The 25,008-nt window shown below is 47.1% G+C and overlaps 2 protein-coding genes across 7 annotated transcripts in view; one reads left to right on the top strand and one right to left on the bottom strand.

Annotated features, from left to right (window-relative positions):
- The window catches only part of MPG (N-methylpurine DNA glycosylase), a 185,346-nt gene that overhangs the window by 5,260 nt on the left and 155,078 nt on the right, over nt 1-25,008 (bottom strand). The gene's annotated exons all lie outside the window — the stretch shown is intronic.
- NPRL3 (NPR3 like, GATOR1 complex subunit) overlaps nt 1-25,008 on the top strand; it is an 80,965-nt gene that overhangs the window by 54,507 nt on the left and 1,450 nt on the right. For all 6 annotated transcript variants that reach the window (XM_073542751.1, XM_073542749.1, XM_073542746.1 and 3 more), the window contains 2 exons: nt 1,385-1,574; nt 11,808-12,000. In XM_073542751.1, coding sequence (XP_073398852.1) covers nt 1,385-1,574; nt 11,808-12,000 — 383 coding nt within the window. The remainder of the gene's footprint in view (nt 1-1,384; nt 1,575-11,807; nt 12,001-25,008) is intronic.

Genomic DNA, 25,008 nt, shown 5'->3' with positions numbered 1-25,008 from the left:
ATACATACCCTACAGTTTTCCCTATCTACCTAATCTCTAAATATGTTTGTTTACTGCACTTCCTGTAACATTTTGTTTGAAAGGAGTCTCAAATGTGACAGGATGCTGGGGCTGCACTCGCTTCCCACAGCGTCCATCGCCCCTTCCGGAACAGGACATCATAGAGGCAGCGCTGCAGTTCGTCACTTATTTCTTGCATCACTGCCTTCAGAAGATTTCCTGGATTCTGGGGGATGGACGCCGTAGCAGATCCCTGCTTTTGTCTCCACCACCACCATAGCGTCTAACTGAAAGATGACGTCGTTAAGGTGTGGAGGTGGAAGCAGTGAGTGACACCAGCGGTGCTCCACAGCTTCTAGCACCGCCCTCAAATGAGTAGTCATCAGGGGGCAGTGATAGAATCAGTAAGTGACACCAGCCCAGGACAATGATGACTATTCGTTTGAGTGCAGTGCCGGAAGCTGTGGTGTGTCGCTGGTGTCATTCCCTGTCTATCTCTGCCTCCTGATGACATCTTTCACAGTTAGAAGATGTGGCAGTAGAGGGGCTATAGATGCTACAGAGAATTGAGTGCAGCCCCAGCCTCCTGTGATGACCTGTGTGAAAACACATTTAGGGATTAGATAGATAGGGAGAAGTGGAAGATGTTTTTACAAAAGTGTTTAGGTTGTGAAGAGATTTAGAAAGGGCATTTTAGGTACCGTACCACCCCTGTGAGCCTGTCATACACATGAGATGACTGTTGGCTGAAGAATGATTTGCGATTGTTTGGCCAAGAGCCACATGAGCTCTTGTACGTCTGTGTTCTCTATGAGAAAGCTGCCAACTGACATGTCAGCCAGGCTTATCCCAGGGACAACAATGCGATCAGCAGTCTGAAATCAGGCATCGACAACTCTCCCAACAATTAGTAGGGGCTGGCGCCCCCATACACATCAGACTGTCAGCTGATCCCGTCAATATCGGTGCGTTTAGCTGACATTAGTCTAATGTGTAAGGAGGCCTTTAGGAGTGATTTTAGCAAAACTGGTGTAAAGGAAAAGTGTAGTATCTGATTTAAACTTTTGACTTTTCACGGGATAAATGAGAGGAGGAGTCTGGTTAATATGGAAAACTACTACACTTTTCTTTTCCATCGGTTTTGATAAATGCCCCCCAACTTGGTATTTATTATTATTGGGACTCCCCTCCTAGTGATTGAAGAGGATTCCAGCAATTGGACCCACAACCTGCATACATTCTCGCCTATCCTGGATGGATTATATATGATGTATATAAAACAACCCCTTTAATATTAAATTTGTTTCTTGGTATAAGTAAGAGAGTAATTGTTGCTAAGGATAAGAAGTTTGCCTCATTATTCGTTCTGTGTTGGACTCTGCAGCCCCACCTCATCCAGATGGTCATTTGGATGCTTCAGCGGCAACTTCTAATCCAGATCCACACATTTGTCTGCCTCCTGGTGCCACCCAAAGAAGATGCCGCATTGTCAAAAGAAGAAGATACACCTTTTGCTGCCAAAGTTGGTGGTCGCAGTCTGAGCACACCAAATGCACTAAGCTTCGGCTCACCAAGTAATGTGTATTATTATTACTACTATGATTCTGTATTGAAACACAAATAAAAAGCACAGAATGACAAATGTGCAAAAATACCTTGCAATAAGACATAACAGTAGTCAGCAAGTGCTGATAAAAGGTAATAACAAACACAGGGTATTTAGTCTATACGTTTTTTTTGCAAAAAAATGTATACCAAGCTGCCTCACCAACGTCAAGGTAACCCGTATTGAAGCAGTCCCTATCTAATGTATTTAATACCTGAACATATGAACTGTGTCTAAATGAGCAGGATTAAGACAGGCGCTTTCTGGTATGGGCACGTGATGCAAGACAGCTTACCTTTTATCAGCACTTGCTGACTACTGTTATATGTCTTATTGCAAGGTATTTTTGCACATTTGTCATTCTGTGCTTTTTGTTTGTGTTTCAGTCAGGGTGGAGTGAACATGGTCCAACAGACTTGTTCACATTTTGCATGTCACGTGTGTTTTTAATCCAGTTTTTTTTCATGCTTATGCATGATTTGAGAGACCCCACCCCTCTCTTGTGTGACATGCACATAAGGAGCTGTCTTGCATCACGTGCCCATACCAGAAAGCGCTTGTCTTAATCCTGCTCATTTAGACACAGTTCATATGTTCAGGTATTAAATACATTAGATAGGGACTGCTTCAATACGGGTTACCTTGACGTTGGTGAGGCAGCTTGGTATACATTTTTTTGCAAAAAAACGTATAGACTAAATACCCTGTGTTTGTTATTACCTTTTATCAGCACTTGCTGACTACTGTTATATGTCTTATTGCAAGGTATTTTTGCACATTTGTCATTCTGTGCTTTTTGTTTGTGTTTCAGTCAGGGTGGAGTGAACATGGTCCAACAGACTTGTTCACATTGTGCATGTCACATGTGTGTTTTTAATATGATTCTGTATTGATGTAAGTTTTAATGTCACCATATGTATGATAACTCACCGCTGTTGGCACCAGAGGAACCTGCTGGCGGCTACACGCGAGATAAGCCATTAGTGTATCATCTGTGGAGGCTCCAGCCCCCATAACTCAACTAGCAGATTTGTTCCCTCATTGCAATATGGGTAAAATGACCTCCGCGCTCAGTCGGCAGTGTCCACTCCTGCATTTCAGTTCTGTTCACTTCATTGATCTGACCTGCAATACCACAGACACATATGCTCGGGTGTCTGCTGTGAGGTCCACCACAATCACAGCTGCTCTGTAGTTGTGCAGATCAGTGAGGGGCCCAGGCTGGATTTTAAATGCAGAAATCATTTTCTCCTTCGCCATATTGGGGGACACAGATACTGTGGGTGTATGCTTCTGCCGCTAGGAGGCTGACACTAAGTGAAAAAAGAGGTTAGCTCCTCCTCCGCCGTATACACCCTCGCCCCTATTGCGGGCGGAACTCAGTTTTTTGCTTAGTGTCCATGGAGGCACATACGTCTGGTTTTGCTCCAGACTTTTTCTTTTTTTTTTTTCCTTTTCCCATGAAGATGAGACAGGGGCGACGGACCCTATTGAAAGGGTCCGATCTCCCCAAACCATCAACGGGCGAGCACTTGTTGAGTATCGTCTCCACGTATCCTCTCCCGCACCGTGGGACATATCTGGGCCGTTTTCCCCAGACATTTTTTTTATTTTATTTTTACCGTCTGTTAAGATGAGACAGGGGCAACGGATCCTATTGAAAGGGTCCGATTTCCCCCAACCAGCAACGGGCGAGCACGTGTGAGTGTCCCTCCATGTATCCTCTCCCGTGACGTGGGACACAATGCCGGACTTGGCCCTGACCTCCCCTAGGTATTGAAGCCATGGGCTGTACAGAGGCACAAGACTAGTCCGTGCGGCCCCCACTGCTCCACCAATGCTTAGACTGCGGTGCTGCAAGGCGGCGGACGGTCCCTCCCCTCTCCCCCTGAAGAGGTTAGATGGAGCTAGGGTGCCTGCACCATCCTATTTTGTCAAGGCCACCTCACATACATGAGCTGGGAAGCTGAAGAGGATCGTCAGTGAGGAGAGGGCCTGGGAGGGCTCCTGCGGCGAAGATCCGGGGCTGGAGCCCTTAGCTGTCAGATGTCACCGGCCAGTGGCTGCAGAGCGGTGCGGAGAAGCCCGCGCCAGTAAGTAGCGCCATTTTTTTGTGGCGCCATGGAGTCGCCCCCCCCGTTTCCCCCCCCCCATCGCGGGCAGGGGATAAATTGAGGCCGCGGCTTTAGCCGAAGCTAGGCCGCGACCGGAAGTTCTGCCCCTGGGCCGCGCGTCGCTTCTGGCGGCCCGCCCCCCAGGCCTGGGCGGCGGGGGATAAATTTAGTCCCCGGCTTTGGAGCGCGGCTAGGCTGCAGACCCGGAAGTACCACCCCTGGACTGGTTTATATGCTGGTGGCGCGTGATTTTTGTGCGGAGGCGTCCAGGAACGGGGGGGCACAGGACTGGGGTAAGTGCTGCCCGGGAGACCACAGGGAAAACGAGGTGCTACCTCCTTCCCCCATCCCCAGCAGTGGACAGATACAGCATGTCCGAAGAAGCAGCATGCATCTCTTGTCGGGCTGCGTTTCTGCGGGCGCAGAGCAAGCGATTATGCAAAGCTGGCGACTCCAAACGTGCCCAGGAGCCCTCCCCTGCGACCGAACCCACAATGCTGGACAAGTCTCGGGATTCCCGCTGTGCAGCGCCCGGAACCCGACGCCTAACAGAACCTCAGTGTCTGTCCTCCCCTGCGACCGCGACCAATGTGCCAAGCCCCCAGAGTGGGCCCTATCACTGTCACAGTTCAAGCAATTGAGTCCCTTCAGGCCTCAGATGGGGGCAGGGACAGTGGCTCGCCGGCTTTAGAGGGGACCTCCACCTCACAAGAGCCTCTCGCCTGCAGGGGCCGCTCTCACTCCAGGCAGACCCGAGGGAAACAAATCCACACGGTGTCGCCCAGTCCATCCGGTGCCTTGGCATCCGTAAGTTCTGCTTCTCGCTCCCCGTCACCAGTGGTTGATAGCGAGCAGACCTCAGAATTCAACTCAGACGAGCCCCTTGACCTGGATACTCCAGCGTCACGTGAAACAGTGAACAGCCTCATAGAAGCCGTCAATTAGACCTTGGGGATTGAGGATGATCCCGCTGCGGCTACGGGGAATGAAGTGGCATGTAAGCAAGTGAAGCGCCGGCACAGAATTTTTTCCTCTCACCTGGTGTTTGAGGACATAGTGCAGTGGCACAGAGAACGTCCAAACATTCGTTTCTCGGGTCAAAAGGCACTTGAAGCAAGGTATCCGTTTGCTCCGGACCGCCGTAAAAAATGGATGGAATCCCCGATTGTGGATCCTCCAGTTTCGCGCCTAGCCACTAAGACCCTGCTATCCGCCCCTAGTGTTTCCTCAATTAAGGATCCCACGGATCGCCGTATAGAAAGCTTAGCTCGCTCAGTATATGAGGCGTCAGGGTCAGCGCTCGCTCCCTCATTCGCAGCAACTTGGGTAGCCAAGGTTATGATATCATGGTCAGAAACATTAAACAAGGTCGAGCAGGATCTACCTGCAGAGATTTCGGAGGTCGCAGGTCAGATGGCGATGGCCGGAGACTATGTAAGCAATGCGTCTTTGGATGCGGACAATTGCTCGGCACTTGCTGCTGCTAATACAATTTCTATCAGAAGAGCCCTATGGTTAAGGACATGGCGAGCCGATTCTACTTCTAAAAAGTCCTTGACTTCCCTGCCTTATCAGTGCGGCCACCTATTTGGACAACTTATCTCCGACTCCACAGGAGGAAAAAGCGGGTTTCTCCCTCCACAAAGGGTCAAACGCTTTTTCGTCACCCGTTTTCAGGCACATTTTCGGGCCTTTCGCAAACCCCAGGTGGACTACAGCGGCCGATTCCGCCGCCTTAGGCCGCCCCAACCAGGATAGGGAGCGGCAGGTCTCATATAGAGCCAAACCAGTGGGGAGAATGCATACTCAGCAGCCCAGATCGAGGGGATCCAGATCCCAAAGATCGTTGGCCAAATGACTCGAGGCCTTTACCAGACAACACCGGCAAGGTGGGCGGCCGCCTACTCTGGTTTCACCACGTCTGGGTCAATGTCGCTCACGACGCATGGGGAAAGGAATTGGTGGCCTAAGGTTACAAAATTAGAATTTGTCAGATATCCTCCAAGACGGATTTTTTCTTTCCCGGCTTCCCAGGGTGGATACCCAGGCAAGGGCTCTATTGGGAGCCATCAAATCGCTCCAGCATAACGGAGTCATTGTTCCAGTGCCGGAACACAAAAGAGCTCAGGGGTTCTATTCCAACCTTTTTGTGGTTCCCTAAAAGGACGGGTCTGTCAGGCCTGTTTTGGACCTGAAGCTTCTGAACAAATTCATCAGGATCAGACATTTCCGGATGGAGTCTCTCCGTTCAGTCATATCAGCCATGGAGCAGTGAGAATACTTGGCCTCTAGACATCCAGGACGCATATCTGCATATTCCCATTTTTTCCACCTCATCAGAGGTTTCTATGCTTCACCATCGGCGATCAACATTTTCAGTTCGTAGCGCTACCCTTCGGGCTAGCCATGGCTCCCAGAGTGTTCACAAAGGTTATGGCAGTTGTCATGGCCACACTGCATTCTCGAGGCATAGTTGTCTTGCCTTATCTGGACGACCTCTTGGTCAAGGGCCCGTCAATACGGGCATGCGAGGAAAAGGTCAACATCACGCTAGATACTCTTGCCCGCTTAGGATGGTTGGCAATGCAAAGGAGTCATCCCTTGTGCCAGCTCAGAGGATCTCCTTCCTAGGAATGATCTTCGACACTTGCCGAGGGTTGGTAATTCTCCCTCAGGAAAGGGCGCTAGCTTTCCGGCAGGGTGTCCGGACACTTCGCCAACCAGTCCCTCATATCATCCGATCTGGGATGAGGATTCTAGGGAAAATGGTGGCAGCAATGGAAGCGATGTCGCCCAGTTCCACTTTCACCCTCTGCATCACGCCCTCTTGTCAGCCTGGGACAAGAATCCTTTCACGCTCGATCGGCGGTGCCGGCTGTCCTCTCAAGTCAGACAGTCGCTCGGATGGTGGATAACCAGTTCCTCTCTGGCCCAAGGGAAACCGTTCCCCCCAGATCATTGGCTGGTAATGACAACCGACGCCAGTCTCCTCGGTGGGGGAGCGGTGTTTCGTCGCCACAGGAGGCACGCCTCCCGATCAACTTATTGGAGATACGAGCAATTCGGCTGGCTCTGCAGACGTTTCATCACTTTCTAGCAGGCCGCCCCGTCCAGATTCAGTCAGACAACGCCACGGCGGTGGCTTACTTAAATCATCTAAATCATCAAGGGGCTCCCGCAGCAGAGCAACCATGCGCGAGGTGGGGCTCGTTCTTCAGTGGGCCGAAGCAAACCACTCGGTGAATTCGTCTGTCCACATTCCTGGGCGTGGAAAATTGGGCAGCAGACTTTCTCAACCGGCAGGGTCTTGCATCGGGAGAGTGGTCTCTACATCCCGAAGTTTTTCAGTAGATTTGTCAACTGTGGGAAGCTCCGGATGTGGACCTGAATGCCAAGGTGCCCACATATGTCGCACAGGCCAGGCACCCGCAGGCATTCGCGATGTACGCGTTGGTTCTGCCATGGAACCAGTTTCGCCTCCCATATCTATTTCCCCCACTGCCACTACTTCCGAGAGTCCTCAAAAAGATTAAGACGGAAGGGGTGCCGGCGATTCTGCTGGCCCCACACTGGCCTGGCCCCGTCGAGCGTGGGACGTAGATCTAATGCAGCTGCTCACCAACGTTCTTTGGCGCCTGCCAGAGCGCCCAGATCTACTGTCTCAAGGGCGGATTTGACACCCGAACTCAGGGACCCTGTGTTTGACGGCATGGCCGTTGAATCTTGGATTCTAACCCGGGCAGGGTTTGGGAGCAAGGTGGTCGCTACAGTGATTAGCGCCCGGAAGCCTGCTTCAGCACGAATTTACCACCACACCTGGAAGGTGTTCTTTGCTTGGTGTCGAGGCCGCGGTGTTTCTCCTCTGAGATTCTCGATCCCCAACATCTTGGCTTTTCTCCAGTCGGGCTTAGAGAGCCCGGATAGCTCAGTCGGTAGCGCATTAGACTCGGGCTTTGCCCCAAGTTCCCTCAGGAGACAAATATCGGCCTTATCCGTCCTGTTCCAGCGCAGAATTGCTACCAATTTGCAGGTGAAGACTTTTGATTCAGGGAGTCTCCCACTTGGTACCTCCCTATAAGGCGCCTATGGACGCCTGGGACCTTAACATGGTCCTAAGTGTTCTGCAGGAAGCTCCATTTGAACCGCTTCAGGATATCTCTTTGAGGTACCTTTCCTGGAAAGCGGTGTTTCTAGTGGCCATCACTTCCATCAGGCGGGTTTCAGAGCTGGCAGCCTTATCCTGCCGAGCTCCGTTCCTCACTTTCCATAAGGATAAGGTGGTCCTCAGACCAGCCCCTCCTTTTCTGCCGAAAGTTGTGTCCTCTTTTCACATTAATGAAGATGTTGTTTTGCCTTCATTTTGTCCAGCACCGGTGCACCGTGTGGAAAAGGCTCTTCACACGTTGGACCTGGTAAGAGCCCTCAGGAGGTATGTGTCGCGAACGGCACCCTTTCGTCAGACGGATACGCTGTTCGTGCTCCCCGAAGGGCGCAGGAAGGGACTCGCTACCTCAAAATCGACCATAGCCAGATGGTTTCGTTTGACTATTCAGGAGTCCTACCGCATTAGAGGCACACCGATTCCAGCAGGGATCAGAGCGCACTCTACCCGGGCAGTGGGCGCCTCTTGGGTGCTTCGGCACCAGGCTTCGATAGAACAGGTTTGCAAGGCAGGAACCTGGTCCAGCCTGCACACATTTGCCAAAAATGATAATATCCATGCTCAGACATCGTCGGAAGTGAGCCTGGGTAGAAGGATTCTCCAAGCAGCGGTGGCGCACCTTTTAAACAAGAGGTGCATGTAGCTTGGATCGGTGAGTCAATTTTCCCACCCAGGGACTGCTTTAGGACGTCCCACAGTATCTGTGTCCCCAATGAGGCGAAGGAGAAACATGGATTTTTGTGATAACTCACCGTAAAATCCTTTTCTCCAAGACGCTCATTGGGGGACACAGCACCCACCCTATTAGCCAGTTGGCTCTGTTTTTGTTTAGTTAATACGCATTTATTTATGTGATATAAGGGTGGTGTTTTCCTTTTCTGGACATGTTGTACCTGTATTAACCCCTTAACGACCGCCGATACGCCTTTTAACGGCGGTAATTAAGGGTACTAAAACCACAGCGCCGTTAATTCACGGCGCTGTGATTTAAGTGAATAGCGCCCCCCAGTGTCGGATTTTCTCCGGGGTCTCGGCTGCCAGGGGTAGCCGAGACCCCAGAGAACATGAATCGGTCGCTTTTTACCGACCCCCGCTTTTGCGATCGCCGTTATTAACCCTATAACGGCGACCGCAAAAAAAAAACCCGCGATTTTACATTTAATTTCTCTCTCCTCTGATGTGATCGCACATCAGAGGAGAGAGAAATAGGGTCCCCGATCCCCCCCCCGGAACCTCTCTGTGACCCTCCGTCCCCTCCCGGTGGTCCCACGTCCCGCCGGCATCCTCCGATGGGCGCCGCCATCTTGAAAATGATCATAGTGATCAAAATAAAAAAAATAGTACATAATCCCCCCGTTTATCACTCCCTTATATAGGCCAATATAATGAAATAAAGAAAATATTTTTTTTTTCAGTTTTCCATTAGGGTTAGGGCTAGGGGTAGGGTTAGGGTTAGGGTTGGGCTAGGGTTAGGGTTGGGCTAGGGTTGTGCTAGGGCTGGGCTAGGGTTAGGGCTCGGGTCACGACTAGGGTTAGAATTAGGGTTAGGGCGAACTAGAATTAGGGTTAGAATTAGGATTAGGGTTGGGATTAGGGTTAGGGTTGGGATTAGGGTTAGGGGTGTGTTGGGGTTAGGGTTGGAGCAAAAATTGAGGGGTTTCCACTATTTGCCAACTTTGGGGGTCTAAAAATTGAGGTCTAAAAAATCACTTTTGTGGAAATAAAAAAAGACTTTATTTTCACGGCTCTGCGTTTATAAACTTTTGTGAAGCGCTTGGGGGTTCAAAGTGCTCACCACACATCTAGATAAGTTCCTTAGGGGGTCTAATTTCCAAAATGGGGTCACTTGTGGGGGGTTTCCACTGTTTAGGCCCATCAGGGGCTCTGCAAGCGCAACATGATTCCCGCAGACCATTCCATCAAAGTCTGCATTCCAAAATGGCACTCCTTCCCTTCCGAGCTCTCCCATGCGCCCAAACAGTGGTTCCCCCCCACATATGGGGTATCGGCGTACTCAGGACAAATCGCATAACAACTGTACAGGTATGATTTCTCCTGTTACCCTTGTAAAAAATAAAAATTTGGGGGCGAAAAGATCATTTTTGTGGAAAAAAATAGATTTCTTATTTTCACGGCTCTACCTTATAAACTTCTGTGAAGCCCTTGGGCGTTCAAAGTGCTCACCACACATCTAGATAAGTTCCTTAATGGGTCTAGTTTCCAAAATGGGGTCACTTGTTGGAGGTTTCAACTGTTTAGGCACATTAAGGGCTCTCCGAACGCAACATGGCATCCGATCTCAATTCCAGCCAATTCTGCGTTGAAAAAGTCAAACGGCGCTCCATCCCTTGCGAGCTCTGCCGTGCGCTGAAAAAGTGGTTTACCCCCACATATAGGGTATCAGCGTATTCAGGAGAAATTGTACAACAAATTTTGTGGTTGATTTTCTCTTTTAACACTTGTGAAAATAAAAAAAATTGGTTCTGAAGTAAATTTTTTGCAAAAAAAAGTTAAATGTTAATTTTTTCCTTCCACATTGCTTTAGTTCCTGTGAAGCACTTAAAGGGTTAATAAACTTCTTGAATGTGGTTTTGAGCACCTTGAGGGGTCTAGTGTTTAGAATGGTGCCACTTTTGGGTATTTTCCGTCATGTACACCCCTCAAAATGACTTTAAATATGATGTGGTCCCTAAAAAAAATGGTTTTGTAAATTTTGTTGTAAAAATGAGAAATCGCTGGTCAACTTTTAACCCTTATAACTTCCTAACAAAAAAAAATTTTGCTTCCAAAATTGTGCTGATGTAAAGTAGACATGTGGGAAATGTTATTTATTAAGAAATTTGTGTGACACATCTCTCTGATTTGAGGGCATACAAATTTAAAGTTTTAAAATTGCAAAATTTTCGCCATATTTCCGTTTTTTTCATAAATAAACACAAGACTTATCGAAGAAATTTTACCACTAACATGAAGTACAATATGTCACGAAAAAACAATCTTAGAATCAGCGAGATCCATTAAAGCGTTCCAGAGTTATAACCTCATAAAGGGACAGTGGTCAGAATTGTAAAAATTGGTCTGGTCATTAAGCTGCAAACTGGCTCTGTCGCTAAGGGGTTAAGGCTGATTTTGTTGTCCTCCTACTGCTTTGGCAAACTGAATTCCGCCCGCAATAGAGGCGAGGGTGTTCAACGGAGGAGGAGCTAACCTCTTCTTTTCACTTAGTGTCAGCCTCCTAGCGGCAGAAGCATACATCCACAGTATCTATGTCCCCCAATGAGCGTCTCGGAGAAAAGGATTTTACGGTGAGTTATCACAAAAATCCATGTTTTGCCATCTGTGTTTTTTTTTTTTGCTGAACTATTCACTTGAATAAGTGTCACAACATAAACATAACTGGACATGTGAACAGCCCCATTGAATTTGCTGCTGAGTGGCCCCCATTTCTGCCACCTTGGTGCACATATGAAGCCCAGCTATAGTGTGGGTTTGATAGGAGATTATGACTTGTACTATATAAAGCACTGTACACTATACTGTACAAAGCAATAAGCAATTTAGGTATCACTTTTGTAATAGTCCAATCTATAGATCAAAATCCAAAAAATTGTTTAACCCATTAGGTGAAAGCCAAGACAAAGAATAAAAAAATGAAAAGCTAAAATTCACAATGCAAAAATGCAATACAAAGTTATCAATAAAAAAGTACAGCTCAGCACGCAAAAAACAAAACCCTCACCCACCTCCATAAAGCATAAAAGTATGTCTCTTGTAAGAAAAGGAAAAAAACAAAAATGTTCCGCATCCTTAATATATTTTGCCTTGTGGGTGGTGTTTATATCTCAAAACATAAGAAATCTGCTTTAAGTGTCATATACCACCACATGTTCAGTGTTACTAAGATGTCTGTAATATTCCTCCTCAGCCAGCAGCGATGACATGACACTCACCAGTCCCAGCATGGACAACTCCAGTGCCGAGCTGCTCCCAGGAGGAGACTCTCCAGTCAATAAAAGAGCAACAGAAAACCTTCTCACAAGCCTGTCTCAGGCTGAGAGGGAAGCCATTCTCAATGTGCCTGCAGCTCAAAATCAGGAGGACCTCAAAATGTTTGCCAGGTAAGGATTATACAAATTGAGTATACAAAGAAATGACTGCTTTTAATGAGATCCATTACAGGCGCTGTCGTTTATTTGTTCAACTCCTTCATTGTTTCCCCCAAGTAAAACAATAACTCCTATACTCACCGCCGGTGCTCGAGATGTGACTGACATCTGGAGGAATTGAGGACTGCAGCCTCTCTCTCACTTTCTCCAGATGTCTGATTTGTCCGAAGGAAGGGACACTGAAATGGACGCTGATTGGTCACAGGGATCACGTGACATAAGAATGTCTCAGGAGAGCCAGTGCCGACTCCGCTGGAACAGCGTCGGAGGAGAGCATAGGTGTTTTACTTGAGGAAAACATAATGATGGAAAAGGGGTTGTCCAAGTAGTGAACAAACCCCCTTAACTAGAACACACCCACGAGCTGCTGTATGAAAGTCATTCTGGAAGTGTACACATATAAATCAGTTCTTTACCATACTGATTTTGGAGCCTTAGTTTAAAACCCTTAATGACTGCTGATACACCTTTTAACGGCGGCAGTTAAGGGCCCCCCCAGAGTCGGAATTTCTCTGGGGTCTCAGCTACTGGGGGAAACAGTATAACGACGACTGCAAAAAAAAAAGTCACATTTTACATTTAATTTCTCTCTCCTCTGATGTGATTTCCCCCCTCTCCTGGTACCTCCGTTGTCCCTGCAACCCCCGTGAAGTCACCCGGGCCGCCAGCATCTTCTTCCGGGAGAAAATGGCGGATGCGAGCGCAGTGCGCCCGCCGCGATCTGCTGGCCACCGTCAACAATACGAAATTTTTCCTATTGGTTCATTTTGATCACTGTGATAGACCCTATTTTTGCCAAATTTCCTTTTTTTCATAAATAAACGCAAGTTACACTACCGTTCAAAAGTTTAGGGTCACTTAGAAATTTCCTTATTTTTGAAAGAAAAGCACAGTTTTTCAAATGAAGCTAACATTAAATGATTCAGAAATACACTCTATACATTGTTCATGTGGTAAATGTCTATTCTAGCTGCAAACGTCTGGTTTGTAATGCAATATATTCATAGGTGTATAGAGGCCCATTTCCTACAACCATCACTCCAGTGTTCTTATGGTACTTTGTGTTTTCTAACTGTGTAAGAAGGCTAATGGATGGTTAGTAAACCCTTGTGCAAGTATGTTAGCACAGCTGGTAAACAGTTTGGCTGATTAGAGAAGCTATTAACCTGACCTTCCTTTGAGCTAGTTGCAGGCCCGGATTTGTAATATGCCCAAACGGGCATTTTCCCGCTGGGCCGCTGTCATGTGGGCTTCGGGCGGCAGCGCCCGCTCATCTGGCCGTTTGCCAGCTGATGCGGCCACTGGCCTGGCTGTTGTTCCTGCCGCCGGCCATCTGCGTGCACTGCAAGGAGATAAGCCGCCACGCACCCCATCCTCGCCGACACGCACCCCATCCTCGCCCTAGCTTGAGACCCCCTGCAGCCACTCAGAGTCGCTTGCCTGCTCTCTTCTCTGTACACAGGACCTGTGATGAGGTCACAGGAGGGGAGGAGTCAGGGGTCACATGATTAGGAGCCGCGCGTGTACGAGATTGACGGAGCGGAGAGGAGCCACGCATGTACGTGGTGGACGGAGCGGAGAGGAGCCGCGCATGTACGAGGTGTACGAAGCATACAAAGCGCACTTTTCCCACGGACACAGGAGTACACGGCGGAGCCCCGAGGAGCATTTTAAAACTCACACATGATGTTCCACTGGAAGTGATATGCTGGAAGCTGACCGGAAATGAGGTAATTTCATGAGGAGATTGTGACGGAACTAGGAATGCTTCAGTTCCATCACCATGTCCTCCTCCGACAGCGCAGACAGCAGGATCGCCTTGGAATCGGGGATACCTGCCATGTGAGCGGATCATGATATGTCCTGCATCGGGAGGCTCAGGTGGGCACTACAATGGGAGCCGGGCTGCTATAGTATCTTTATAGAATCTTTCTTTATTTCTTTCTCTCTCTTTCTTTCTTTCTCTGTTCTTTCTTTCTCATTCTCTGTTCTGTCTTTCCCTCATTTTCTTTCTCTCTCTAATCTTTCTTTTTTCTTTCTCTCTTTCTCTGTTCTTTCTTTCCCCTCTTTCTTTTTCTTTCCTCTCATTCTTACTCTCTGTTCTTTCTTTCTTTTCTTTACTTCTTTCTCTCTCTGTTCTTTCTTTCTTTCCCCTCTTTCTTTCTCTGTTCTTTCTTCTTTCTCTCTCTGTTCTTTCTTTCTCTCTCACTCTCCTTTCTTTCTCTCTCTGTTTTCTTTTTTCTCTCTCTGTTTTCTCTCTCCCTTAGTGCCAGTCAGTGTGCCCATAATGCCAGCCACTGTGCCCTCAGTACCAGTCAGTATGATCAGCAGTGCTAAATGGGTGCGGTTGGGCATGAACATGGGTGTGACTAGTTGTGAAATGGATGTGGCCGGGGCGTGGCTTAAAATCTGTCTTTCTCCCTCTTTCTCTTCTTCAAAAGTTGGCAGGTATGATAGGGGCGGCTGTGACCAGGGGGTCTGGTTGCCCAATGGATAGCAGTTCTGCCAGGAATTCTGTCACTGCATACAAAAGGGGACAGAGCTTTGGGAGGAGTACTGTACCTAAAAGCAATAAATAGGACTGAGCTGAAATACTGGGCACAGCTGTGACTACATGTTATATAGTCGTGTTAATCTCCTCTCATTTCTTGTAATCTACAAGTGTACAAAGATATTATATAGTCACCTTGTGACTAGTGGGCCTGTGTAACTTCAAATGCCAGGGCTGAATTTTAGTCCCAGTCCGGCCCTGGCTAGTTGTTGGTTCCATTAAACTCTCAAAATGGCCAGAAAAAAAGAACTTTCACGTGAAACTCGACAGTCTATTCTTGTTCTTAGAAACGAAGGCTATTCCATGCGAGAAATTGCCAAGAAACTGAAGATATCCTACAACGGTATGTACTACTCCCTTCGGAGGAGAACACAAACAGGCTCTAACCAGAGTAGAAAGAGAAGTTGGAGACCCCGCTGCACAACTGAGCAACAAGACAAGTACATTAGAGTCTGTAGTTTGAGAAATCGACGCCTCACAGGTCCTCAACTGTCAGCTTCATTAAACAGAACACGCAAAACACCAGTGTCAACGTCTACAGTGAAAAGGCGACTCCGGGATGCTGGCCTTCAGGGCAGAGTGGCAAAGAAAAAGCCATATCTGAGACTGGCTAATTAAAAGAAAAGATTAATATGGGCAAAAGAACACAGACATTGGACAGAGGAAGATTGGTAAAAAGTGGTATGGACAGACGAATCTAAGTTTGAGGTGTTTGGATCACACAGAAGAACATTTGTGAGACGCAGAACAACTGAAAAGATGCTGGAAGAGTGCCTGACACCATCTGTCAAGCATGGTGGAGGTAATGTGATGGTCTGGGGTTACTTTGATGCTGGTAAAGTGGGAGATTTGTACAAGGTAAAAGGGATTTTGAATAAGGAAGGCTATCACTCCATTTTGCAATGCCATGCCATACCCTGTGGTCAGCGCTTGATTGGAGCCAATTTCATCCTACAACAGGACAATGACCCAAAGCACTCCTCCAAATTATGCAAGAACTATTTAGGGAAGAAGCAGGCAGCTGGTATTCCATCTGTAATGGAGTGGCCAGTGCAGTCACCAGATCTCAACCCCATTGAGTTGTTGTGGGAGCAGCTTGACCGTATGGTACGCAAAAAGTGCCCATCAAGCCAAACCAACTTGTGGGAGGGGCTTCTGGAAGCATGGGTGAAATTTCTCCAGATTACCTCAGCAAATTAACTGCTACAATGCCAAAGGTCTGCAATGCTGTAATGGGAGCATTCTTTGACGAAAGCAAAGTTTGAAGGAGAAAATTATTTCAAATAAAAATCTTTTATTTGAACCTTGTCAACGTCTTGACTAGATTTTAAATTCATTTGGCAACTCATTTGAATAATAAAAGTATGAGTTTTCATGGAAAATACAAAATTGTCTGGGTGACCCCAAACTTTTGAACGGTAGTGTAGATCGAAGAAATTTGCCACTAACATGAAGTACAATATGTCACGAGAAAACATTCTCAGAATCAGTGGGATACGTTGAAGCGTTACAGAGCTATAACCTCATAAGGTGACAGTGGTCAGAATTGTAAAAATTGGCCTGGTCATTAAGTACCAAATTGGCTGTCAATGATTAGTGGAAATACAATTTCTCAGCAGGAAACCAATTTATCAGAGTGCTGGGAGATGTGTGTTAAAGTGTATGTATCCTATGCAGCAGTACAGTAACATTTGGAGGGAGAGGAAGGAGATACAGTTGCAGATTGTTTTTGTCTTAGGCTGTGTGCACACGCTGCGGATTAGGTGCGGATTCATCCGGGCGGATTTTGTAAAATCCGCAGGTGAAACCGCAGGTCAAAAGACCTGCGGTTTTACGTGCGGATTGCTCTGCGGTTTTGCCCTGCGGGTTTTCATCTCCTCAATAGAGGAGATGGCAAACCGCAGGAGAATCCGCAGAAAGAATTGACATGTCAATTCTTTCTGCGGATTGAAAACCGCAGATAATCCGCGCGGAAAATTCCGCACCGTCTGCACTGCGGTTTTTGATTCCCATAGGGAATCATGGTACTGTACACCGCAGCAGAAACTGCTGCGGGTCCGCAGCGGCCAAAACCGCTGCGGAACCGCAGCAAAATCCGCAGCGTGTGCACACAGCCTTAAGGCCCCGTCACACTAAGCGATATCGCTAGCATTATCGCTATAACGTCACTGGTTTTGTGACGCAGCAGCGATATTGCTAGCGATATCGCTATGTGTGATACTTGCCTCCGACCGGCTCCCCCGCTGGTTATCGCTAATCGCGCGAGAACGTCCTGGGCCGTTTCTCGTCATCAGCTTCCTGCTGGGCTTCCTGCTGTGGAGACGAGCGACGCGGGCGGGAGGACGTCTTCACGGCCTCGTCTAAGTAGCGACCGCCGACCCCTGCTATGTCGCTGGTGAGATCTGCCTGTGTGGCAGCTCACTAGCGACCACTTAGCGATGCACCAGCGATCCTGACCATATCATGGTCAGGATCGCTGTTGCATCGCTAAGTGTGACGGTACCTTTAGTGTAAATTTGCATGCTGTGTCTACAGAAGCGGGAATCACCCAGTGATCAGAATGCCATGCATCGCACTATTAGATGTGTGGCAGAGGAAACAACACTAAGGGAGAACACTCCTCATCCCCCAGAGACCCATACCATCCTAGGGAAAATAATATTTAAAATCTGGTGCGCGCCTTGCCACAAATCTTGCTCCAGTCAGTCATTAATTTGACAAGCGGAGGTTGCCATGCTCCTGTCCCAGCACTGCCCACTTTGTTGGAGCTGGGAAAAATGGACTGAAAAGAGTTGTAAATTTTTGACACCACTGCCCCTTGTGACAATATATAGCAACTATAAAAGCTTTGATGAGTCGGGGTCTTAGTTTTGTAAAGCAGAGGTTTAAATAAGGAGAATACAAATGATACTGCATCTTTTCTCACAAAATTATATATCTGTGTATCCAGCTCCCCCTGCTCTATTACAGGGACCTATTAAAGGGGTTGTCCCACCATAAAGAATACATTTAACTAAGCAGAAAAGGTGGAAATAAATGGTTTTGTAATTTACAGGTATTAAAAATTATGCTCCATTCAAAAAATAACAAGCTTTCTTCTGCTGAAGTATGACCCCTGGCGTTATTCTGACATCTTTATCCGTCCTCTGAGAGGCTGATCAGCTGGCCGAGCATGCACAGTTCCTGTCATCATAAGATGTCCCCCACCCCTGCACTCAACTCACGTAGGCGAGCATATTGCGGTACAAGCATCGATGCATGTCAGTGATTCTCCCCTCTGCACTCACAGGTCTGACCTGTGGGTGAGATCGTTCTGCTTCACAGACCTGAGTGAGTGCGGGAAGGCATCTGTCTGCAATCGCCCTCACACAGGTCTGTGAAGCATCATCTGCCTTTGGAGCCGCTGAGGTGAGGAGATGCACTGCAGCGGGGGAACAAGGAGAGGTGAGTATTGTAGCTAGTAATTTTTTAAATCAGTGAGTATGTGGTGGCCATAATACTGGAAGACTATAGCGCTGCATTATACTACTATGGCACTGCATTATACTCCTATGGGGCTGTATTATACTCCTATGGGGAGCCGCTGAGGTGAGGAGACGCGCTGCAGCTGGGGAACAAGGAGAGGTGAGTATTGTAGCTATTTATTTTTTAAATCAGTGAGTATGTTGTGGCCATAATACTGGACGACTATAGCGCTGCATTATACTCCTATGGGTTGCATTATACTCCTATGGGGCTGCTTTATACTCCTATGGGGAGCCGCTAAGGTGAAGAGATGCGCTGCAGCGGGGGATCGAGGAGAGGTGAGTATTGTAGCTATTTGTTTTTTAAATCAGTGAGTATGTGGTGGCCATAATACTGGACGACTATGGCACTGCATTATACTCCTGTGGGGGAGGGCTGCATTATACTTCCGTGGGGGAGGGCTGAATTATACTCCTGTGGGGGAGGGCTGCATTATGCTGATGTGGGGAGGGCTGCATTATGCTCCTGTGGAGAGGGCTGCATAATACTCCGGTGGGGAGGGCTGCGTTATACTCCTATGGGGAGGCTGTGTTATGCTATATGAAGAACTATAGTGAGCATTGTACTATATGGAGAACTATGGTGTGCATTGTACGATATGAAGCACTATGGAATACTATGTGGAGGACTATGGGGTGAATTATACTATCTGGAGGACAATGGGGTACATTATATTATGTGGAGGACTATGGGGTGAATTATACTATCTGGAGGACAATGGGGTACATTATATTATGTGGAGGACAATGGGGTGCATTATACTATATGGAGTACTGTGGGGTGCACTATATTATGTGGAAGAGTATGGTGTGCATTATATTGTATGGAGAACTATGGGATGCATTATACTATATTGAGGACAATGGGGTGCGTTATACTATATGGAGGACAATGGGGTACATTATATTATGTGGAAGAGTATGGGGTGCATTATACTATATGGAGGACTTTGGGGTGTACTCTATTATGTGGAAGAGTATGGTGTGCATTATATTGTATGCAGAACTATGGGATGCATTATACTATATTGAGGACAATGGGGTGCATTATACTATATGGAGGACAATGGGGTGCATTATACTATATGGAGGACACTGGGGTACATTATACTGTATGGAGGACAATGGGGTGCATTATACTATATGGAGGACTACGGAGTGCACTATATTATGTCAGAGAGTATGGGGTGCATTATACTAAACAAACAAAATGCTTCCTATTCATTGAGAGATTTCATTGTTTATGTCGAAACAAAAATTCTCACCATCACATCGCCCGGTGAAAACTGCAGATATGCTGCTGATATCATGATACTGTATGGGGACAGGTTGATCTATTAGTGATCGTTCTGTGCCCATCATTGTTCCTCAGTTGGTGTAAACACGCCTGGAAACAAGCACTGAAAGACTTCAATATTGTCGATCACACGGTTAACAGCCTGAACTCAGCCCATATAAATACAACAGAAATGTTTGTGTGATATGCAATATGTGAGCATTTGGGGCCCCACCTTTTGCCCAGGGCCCCACTTTGTCGAAAACCGAACCTGCGCATGAAATGTGTAATGATCAACGGTGGAATTATTTTATAATGAGAGCAATATTCCTGTAAAATGCCACAGCTGAGTAACAATAGCTGGCACTGATCCCTTCATTGGGGATGAAGCCAATCGACAGATCTTTACCTTTTCTCCACTTTTGTACCGTGGCCCCGTGCACCTACTGTTCTCAGTACCTGCCTCATAGCTCCGGTACGCATTTGTGAGGAACTGCTGAAGAGCACAGATAAAGCCACACATAGGTGCCATTGTGCTTTCTGCTGGGCTTCTCATGGCTCCCACCTCTGTATAGCAAACACTGGATTACTCTTTGTAGAAAGAGATAACTAGGAGACCATGAGAGACTGGTGATGACATCTGGTAAACCATCAATCCTGTGTATGTTCTGGAAACTGTAGAGGTGCGATGTTCTGTCCAGCATCAGTGTGTGACAGTGCAGTGTGCTGCTGCTGGGTGTTGTCTGCCTCTCATAATGGAAAGTAAATGTACAGCCGCAGGAAAAAACGATAATGAAAACAGTTGTCAGATAAAGTCTGCTGTAAAAAACAAGCATCTGCTAAGTGGAAAGTATTTTCCATTGCATCTGGTGGACAGTTCTATCAGGGAGTCTGTGTCATGTACTGTATATAGTCAGGCAGTGATCCTAGGATGATCATATAGTCAGGCAGTGATCCTAGGATGATCGTATAATAAGGCAGTGATCCTAGGATGATCGTATAGTCAGGCATTGATCCTAGGATGATCGTATAGTCAGGCAGTGATCCTAGGATGATCATATAGTCAGGCACTGATCCTAGGATGATCGTATAGTCAGGCATTGATCCTAGGATGATCGTATAGTCAGGCATTGATCCTAGGATGATCATATAGTCAGGCATTGATCCTAGGATGATCATATAGTCAGGCATTGATCCTAGGATGATCGTATAGTCAGGCATTGATCCTAGGATGATCATATAGTCAGGCAGTGATCCTAGGATGATCGTATAGTCAGGCATTGATCCTAGGTTGCTGCACTGTCTGATCACACAGTAATGATGCTAGAGAAATTGTGCTATCCGTACAATTTATTCTTCAGCACATTTGGGAATGTCAAACCTTTTTCTTACCCTTCTGTATCCATCCTCTGTTCTTCCACATGGCTACCTTCTCTCACATAGTCTTGCATAGAGAAGCTGACTTCTGATCCAGACAGCATTTGCTGCAGGATTTGGGGAGCAGTCAGAGTATAAAATAAAGATTAGTAAAAACAGAGTGTCACCGCTAAGAGTCCTGGTTGCCACATATCTATGAATCTTGGAGCACACAGAAGCCTGTCAGCTAGCCAAAACGCAATCCAACACAAAACCAAATATAAAATTCCGTATACACTCGTGTATAAGCCGAGATTTTCAGCCAATTTTTTGGGCTGAAAGTCCCCTTCTCGGCTTATACACGAGTCATATACCTGGGGGTCGGCGGGGGAGCGGGGATGTCACAGATCATACTCACCCGTCCTGGCACGTCTCTGCAGCCCCCTCGCTTCTTCACTGTCTCCCTTCCTGCCTTCAGTGGTCATGTGGTACCGCTCATTAAACTCATAAATATGCGCATATTCATGAGTGTAATGAGCGGTATCATGTGACCGCTGAAGACAGGAAGGGAGACAGTGAAGCGAGGCTGCAGAGACGTGCCAGGACGGGTGAGTATAGCGATTTTCACCTGTCTGTGGGTCCATCGATGCTCATCGCTGTCTGCTGCTTCCTGTGTCTGTGATGTTTAGCCAGCAGAGGGCGTGGTGACGTGGTTAGTGCGCGCCGCGCCCTCTGCTGGCTGAACAGTCACTGACAGAGGACGCGCAGTGGCGAGCCGCGATGGACCGGGGGACAGGTGAATATCACAGGTGCCGGGTCCTGAGCAGGAGAGGTGAGTATGGCATTTTTTTGCAGCAGCAGCATATGGGGGCATAATATATGGAGCATCTTATGGGGGCATAATCTATGGAGCAGAATATGGGGGCATATTCTATGGAGCAGCATATGGGGACATAGTTTATAAGGCAGCATATGGGGGCATAGTCAATGGAGCAGCATATGGAGGCATAGTCTATGGGGCAACATATGGGGCATATTCTATGGAGCAGCATATGGGGGCATAATCTATGGGGCAGCATATGGGGGCATATTCTATGGAGCAGCATGTGGGGGCATAATCTATGGAGCAGCATATGGGGGCATAATCTATGGAGCAGCATATGGGGGCATATTCTATGGGGCAGCAATGTGGAGGCATAATCTATGGAGAATCTTATGAGGCCATAACCTTTATGGAGCATTATATGGGGCATATTATTCTATGGAGCATCTTATGGGGCCATTATTAACCTTTGTGCAGCATTATATGGGGTGTATTTTGTATGGAGCATCTTATGGGGCCCATCATGAACTGTATGGAGCATTATATGGGGCTCCTGATTCAGTATGGATATTCAAAAACATTTAACCTACTGATGTCTCAATTAGTTTTACTTTTATTGGTATCTATTTTTATTTTTGAAATTTACCAGTAGCTGCTGCATTTTCCACCCTTGGCTTATACACGAGTCAATAAGTTTTCCCAGTTTTTTCGTGTCAAAATTAGGGGGGTCGGCTTATACACGAGTATATACGGTACATCCAGAGATGTGAGTGACAGAAAGGTAGAGCAGCGCTCCCCTGGGCATTTCCAACCAGATGGTTCTTATTCATGATTGGGATAAGATCCTAATTGTTAGGCTAGTTTCACACTTGCGTTAGGAGGCGCAGCGCACAGCCGCCATGCAGCTCCGCCCTCTGCCCCCTGTTGGTGGCCCATGCGCCCTTTTGACGGTGCGCTGACGTGCGCCAAACGCACCGTGTTGCATTTTGGTGCGCTTAGCGCACCGTCAAAAGGGCGCATGCGCCGCCTAAAGCATACCAGCGCACGGCCTGCGTACCCAATTCTAAAGATAGGGTACGCAGGTCGCATGCAGTTGCAGTATCATGCGCCCTTAGGAGGAGCTGACCGGAGGAGGCGCGGCAGGGGACGAAGCTGCACGGCGGCCGTGCGCTGCGCCTCCTAACGCAAGTGTGAAACTAGCCTTAGAACTACACAGGTGAGCGCTGCTCTACGCTCATGTGGTCGCATTTTATGTGATTTAAACGTATAAAGGAAGATATCGGTACTAAATGTTTAGATCGCCTGTTGTTGCATTTTATTGCAATGTTGCAGCAGCCCAAAATATGTGATTCTGGCATTTGATTCTTTTTCTCGTTATGCCGTTTACCAATCTGATTAACTTACTTTATATTTTGATCAGACTTTTACGAACACAGCGATGCCAAATGTGTATTTTATTTTTTTTTAATGGGGCAAAAGGGGAGTGATTTGAACTTTTGTGTTTTTTTTTTATGGTTATTTGCTAGTCCCCTTAGGGGACTTGAAGCCGCAATAATCCGATCGCTTGCACAATGTCTGCTCACTTTGTATAGTGATAATGACAATCCCCTATGAATGCCAGCTACAGGAAGATCGTAGTGACAGGCTCAGGAGCCTTCAGCAGACCTCCATCTGTCATAACCTATCGGTGCCTCATGATCACGACACGGGCGCACCGATGGGTGCAAGAAATGATGTACCCCACTGTGAGCTTGTGTTAAATGGCACTGTCTGAGAGTGACAGCAGCATTTAACGGGTTAACAGCCACAGGTAGAGCTCCGCACCATTCGCGGTTGTTAAAGGCACATGATGGCTGATTAAATCAGCCATCAGCTGCCGGGAAAGATGTGGATTCGGCGTGCGAGCCCGCATCATCGACATGTGATGTAAATGTATATATGTCGTGAAAGGGTTAAACAATAAATAAAGTGATCAGGAAGGTAATTACCATTGCTACCTTTTGCCTAAGGCCTCTTTCACACTTCAGTTTTTTGCATCAGTCAAAATCCGCCAAAAGGACAGATGGCGGATCCGTTTTAGTACTGATGACAACGGATGCCACCCGTCCGTTTTTTTGACGGATCCGACAAATGAACAATTTTAAAGGAATCGCAGCCTGAGAGAGAGAGAGAATTTTTTTTGTCCGGCACCCAGAAAGAATTTCGGGTTAAATAAGTGTCTGGAGGAACCGCCTGAGAAAAAAACGTTGCAAGCTCCGTTCTGAAATCTCTGAGGATGGTGACGGACAGCAACTTTTGGCGGATCCGCAAAAAAAACGGATGCAACGGACGGCAATCCGTCACAATCCTCCAATAATGGAAGTCAATGGGGAAAAAAACGGATCCTCAAAAGAAAATTGCGGATCCGTTTTTTTCAAAACCTGGCGGATTGTGACTGATTGTAAAAAACTGAAGTGTGAAAGAGGCCTAATGTGGAGGAAAGAATAACAAATATTCCTGGAGTGCTCCTTCAGTAAATGTTGCTCCATCAGTACAATATTTGTACTTCCATCCAACTTTTTTCCCTTCATTTCTTAAAAATTTGCAATCCCGTTTCAAAAACTACTATTCGGCGAAAATACTAGTCCTATTAGATGTTCCCAGGGGGATGTGTGTAATGGTCAGGGTAGGAAGCCGCGGTGTGGCGTTCCCGGAGCTAATCCCATGGCTGTTACTCCCAGGCCGGTCACAGTGACTTCACCATGTGGGTTGCAGTATTAATATACAAGCCCCGTCCTCAGTAATGGGGGATTTATAGAGGAAATTAACCAAACTGTCTGTGTATTTTTAGCTGCAGGATGTAGCTGCGCAGTGTCAGTTGTGTTACACATCTGTTCTGTCCCCGGGCCATGGAAAATCCCATAAACTAAAATCTTCAATTTGTTTATTATTTAAACAAGCGTATTCCCCTAGGACGAGCGCTGGCAGGGGATCCGACATTAAAAGCAAAGCAGATATTACATTTCCCACAACAATCTTTCCACCCAGCAATTACGAGTGTGCAACGGTTTGGCTGCTGGAAGTGCTGCAGAAAGACAGCGTGCAGCTGTGGAGGACATGAGGGTCACGTATCACATACTAGTGCAAATGGTGTCAGTGGCCACCAATCAGGTTATAACAGCCGGCACATAATTGGTCCCAGAGGCAATACTACTGACTATGTAACCAATGAGTCGGCAAATCTGTACATTAAAATGCCACAAAGCCTCAAATGGATTTCTAAATCCGAATATAATGTGTTCTGTTATCGGCCACATTTCTGAGAACTTTTAGACCAAGCATTCATTATTTCAATCCAGCACCGTATCTTAAATGCTAGATTTTCTTGTAAATTTGGCCCTAATTTTTTTTTTTTTTTGACCACTGGATGACATTTAGTTCTGGTGGTCAT

This window comes from Dendrobates tinctorius, unplaced genomic scaffold (genome assembly GCF_039654945.1).
Source record: "Dendrobates tinctorius isolate UK_male_01 unplaced genomic scaffold, ASM3965494v1 ptg000129l, whole genome shotgun sequence".
NCBI classification, from domain to species: Eukaryota; Metazoa; Chordata; class Amphibia; order Anura; family Dendrobatidae; genus Dendrobates; species Dendrobates tinctorius.
The sequence above is the reverse complement of the archived record's forward strand: the minus strand, read 5'-3'. Positions and strand labels throughout refer to the sequence as shown.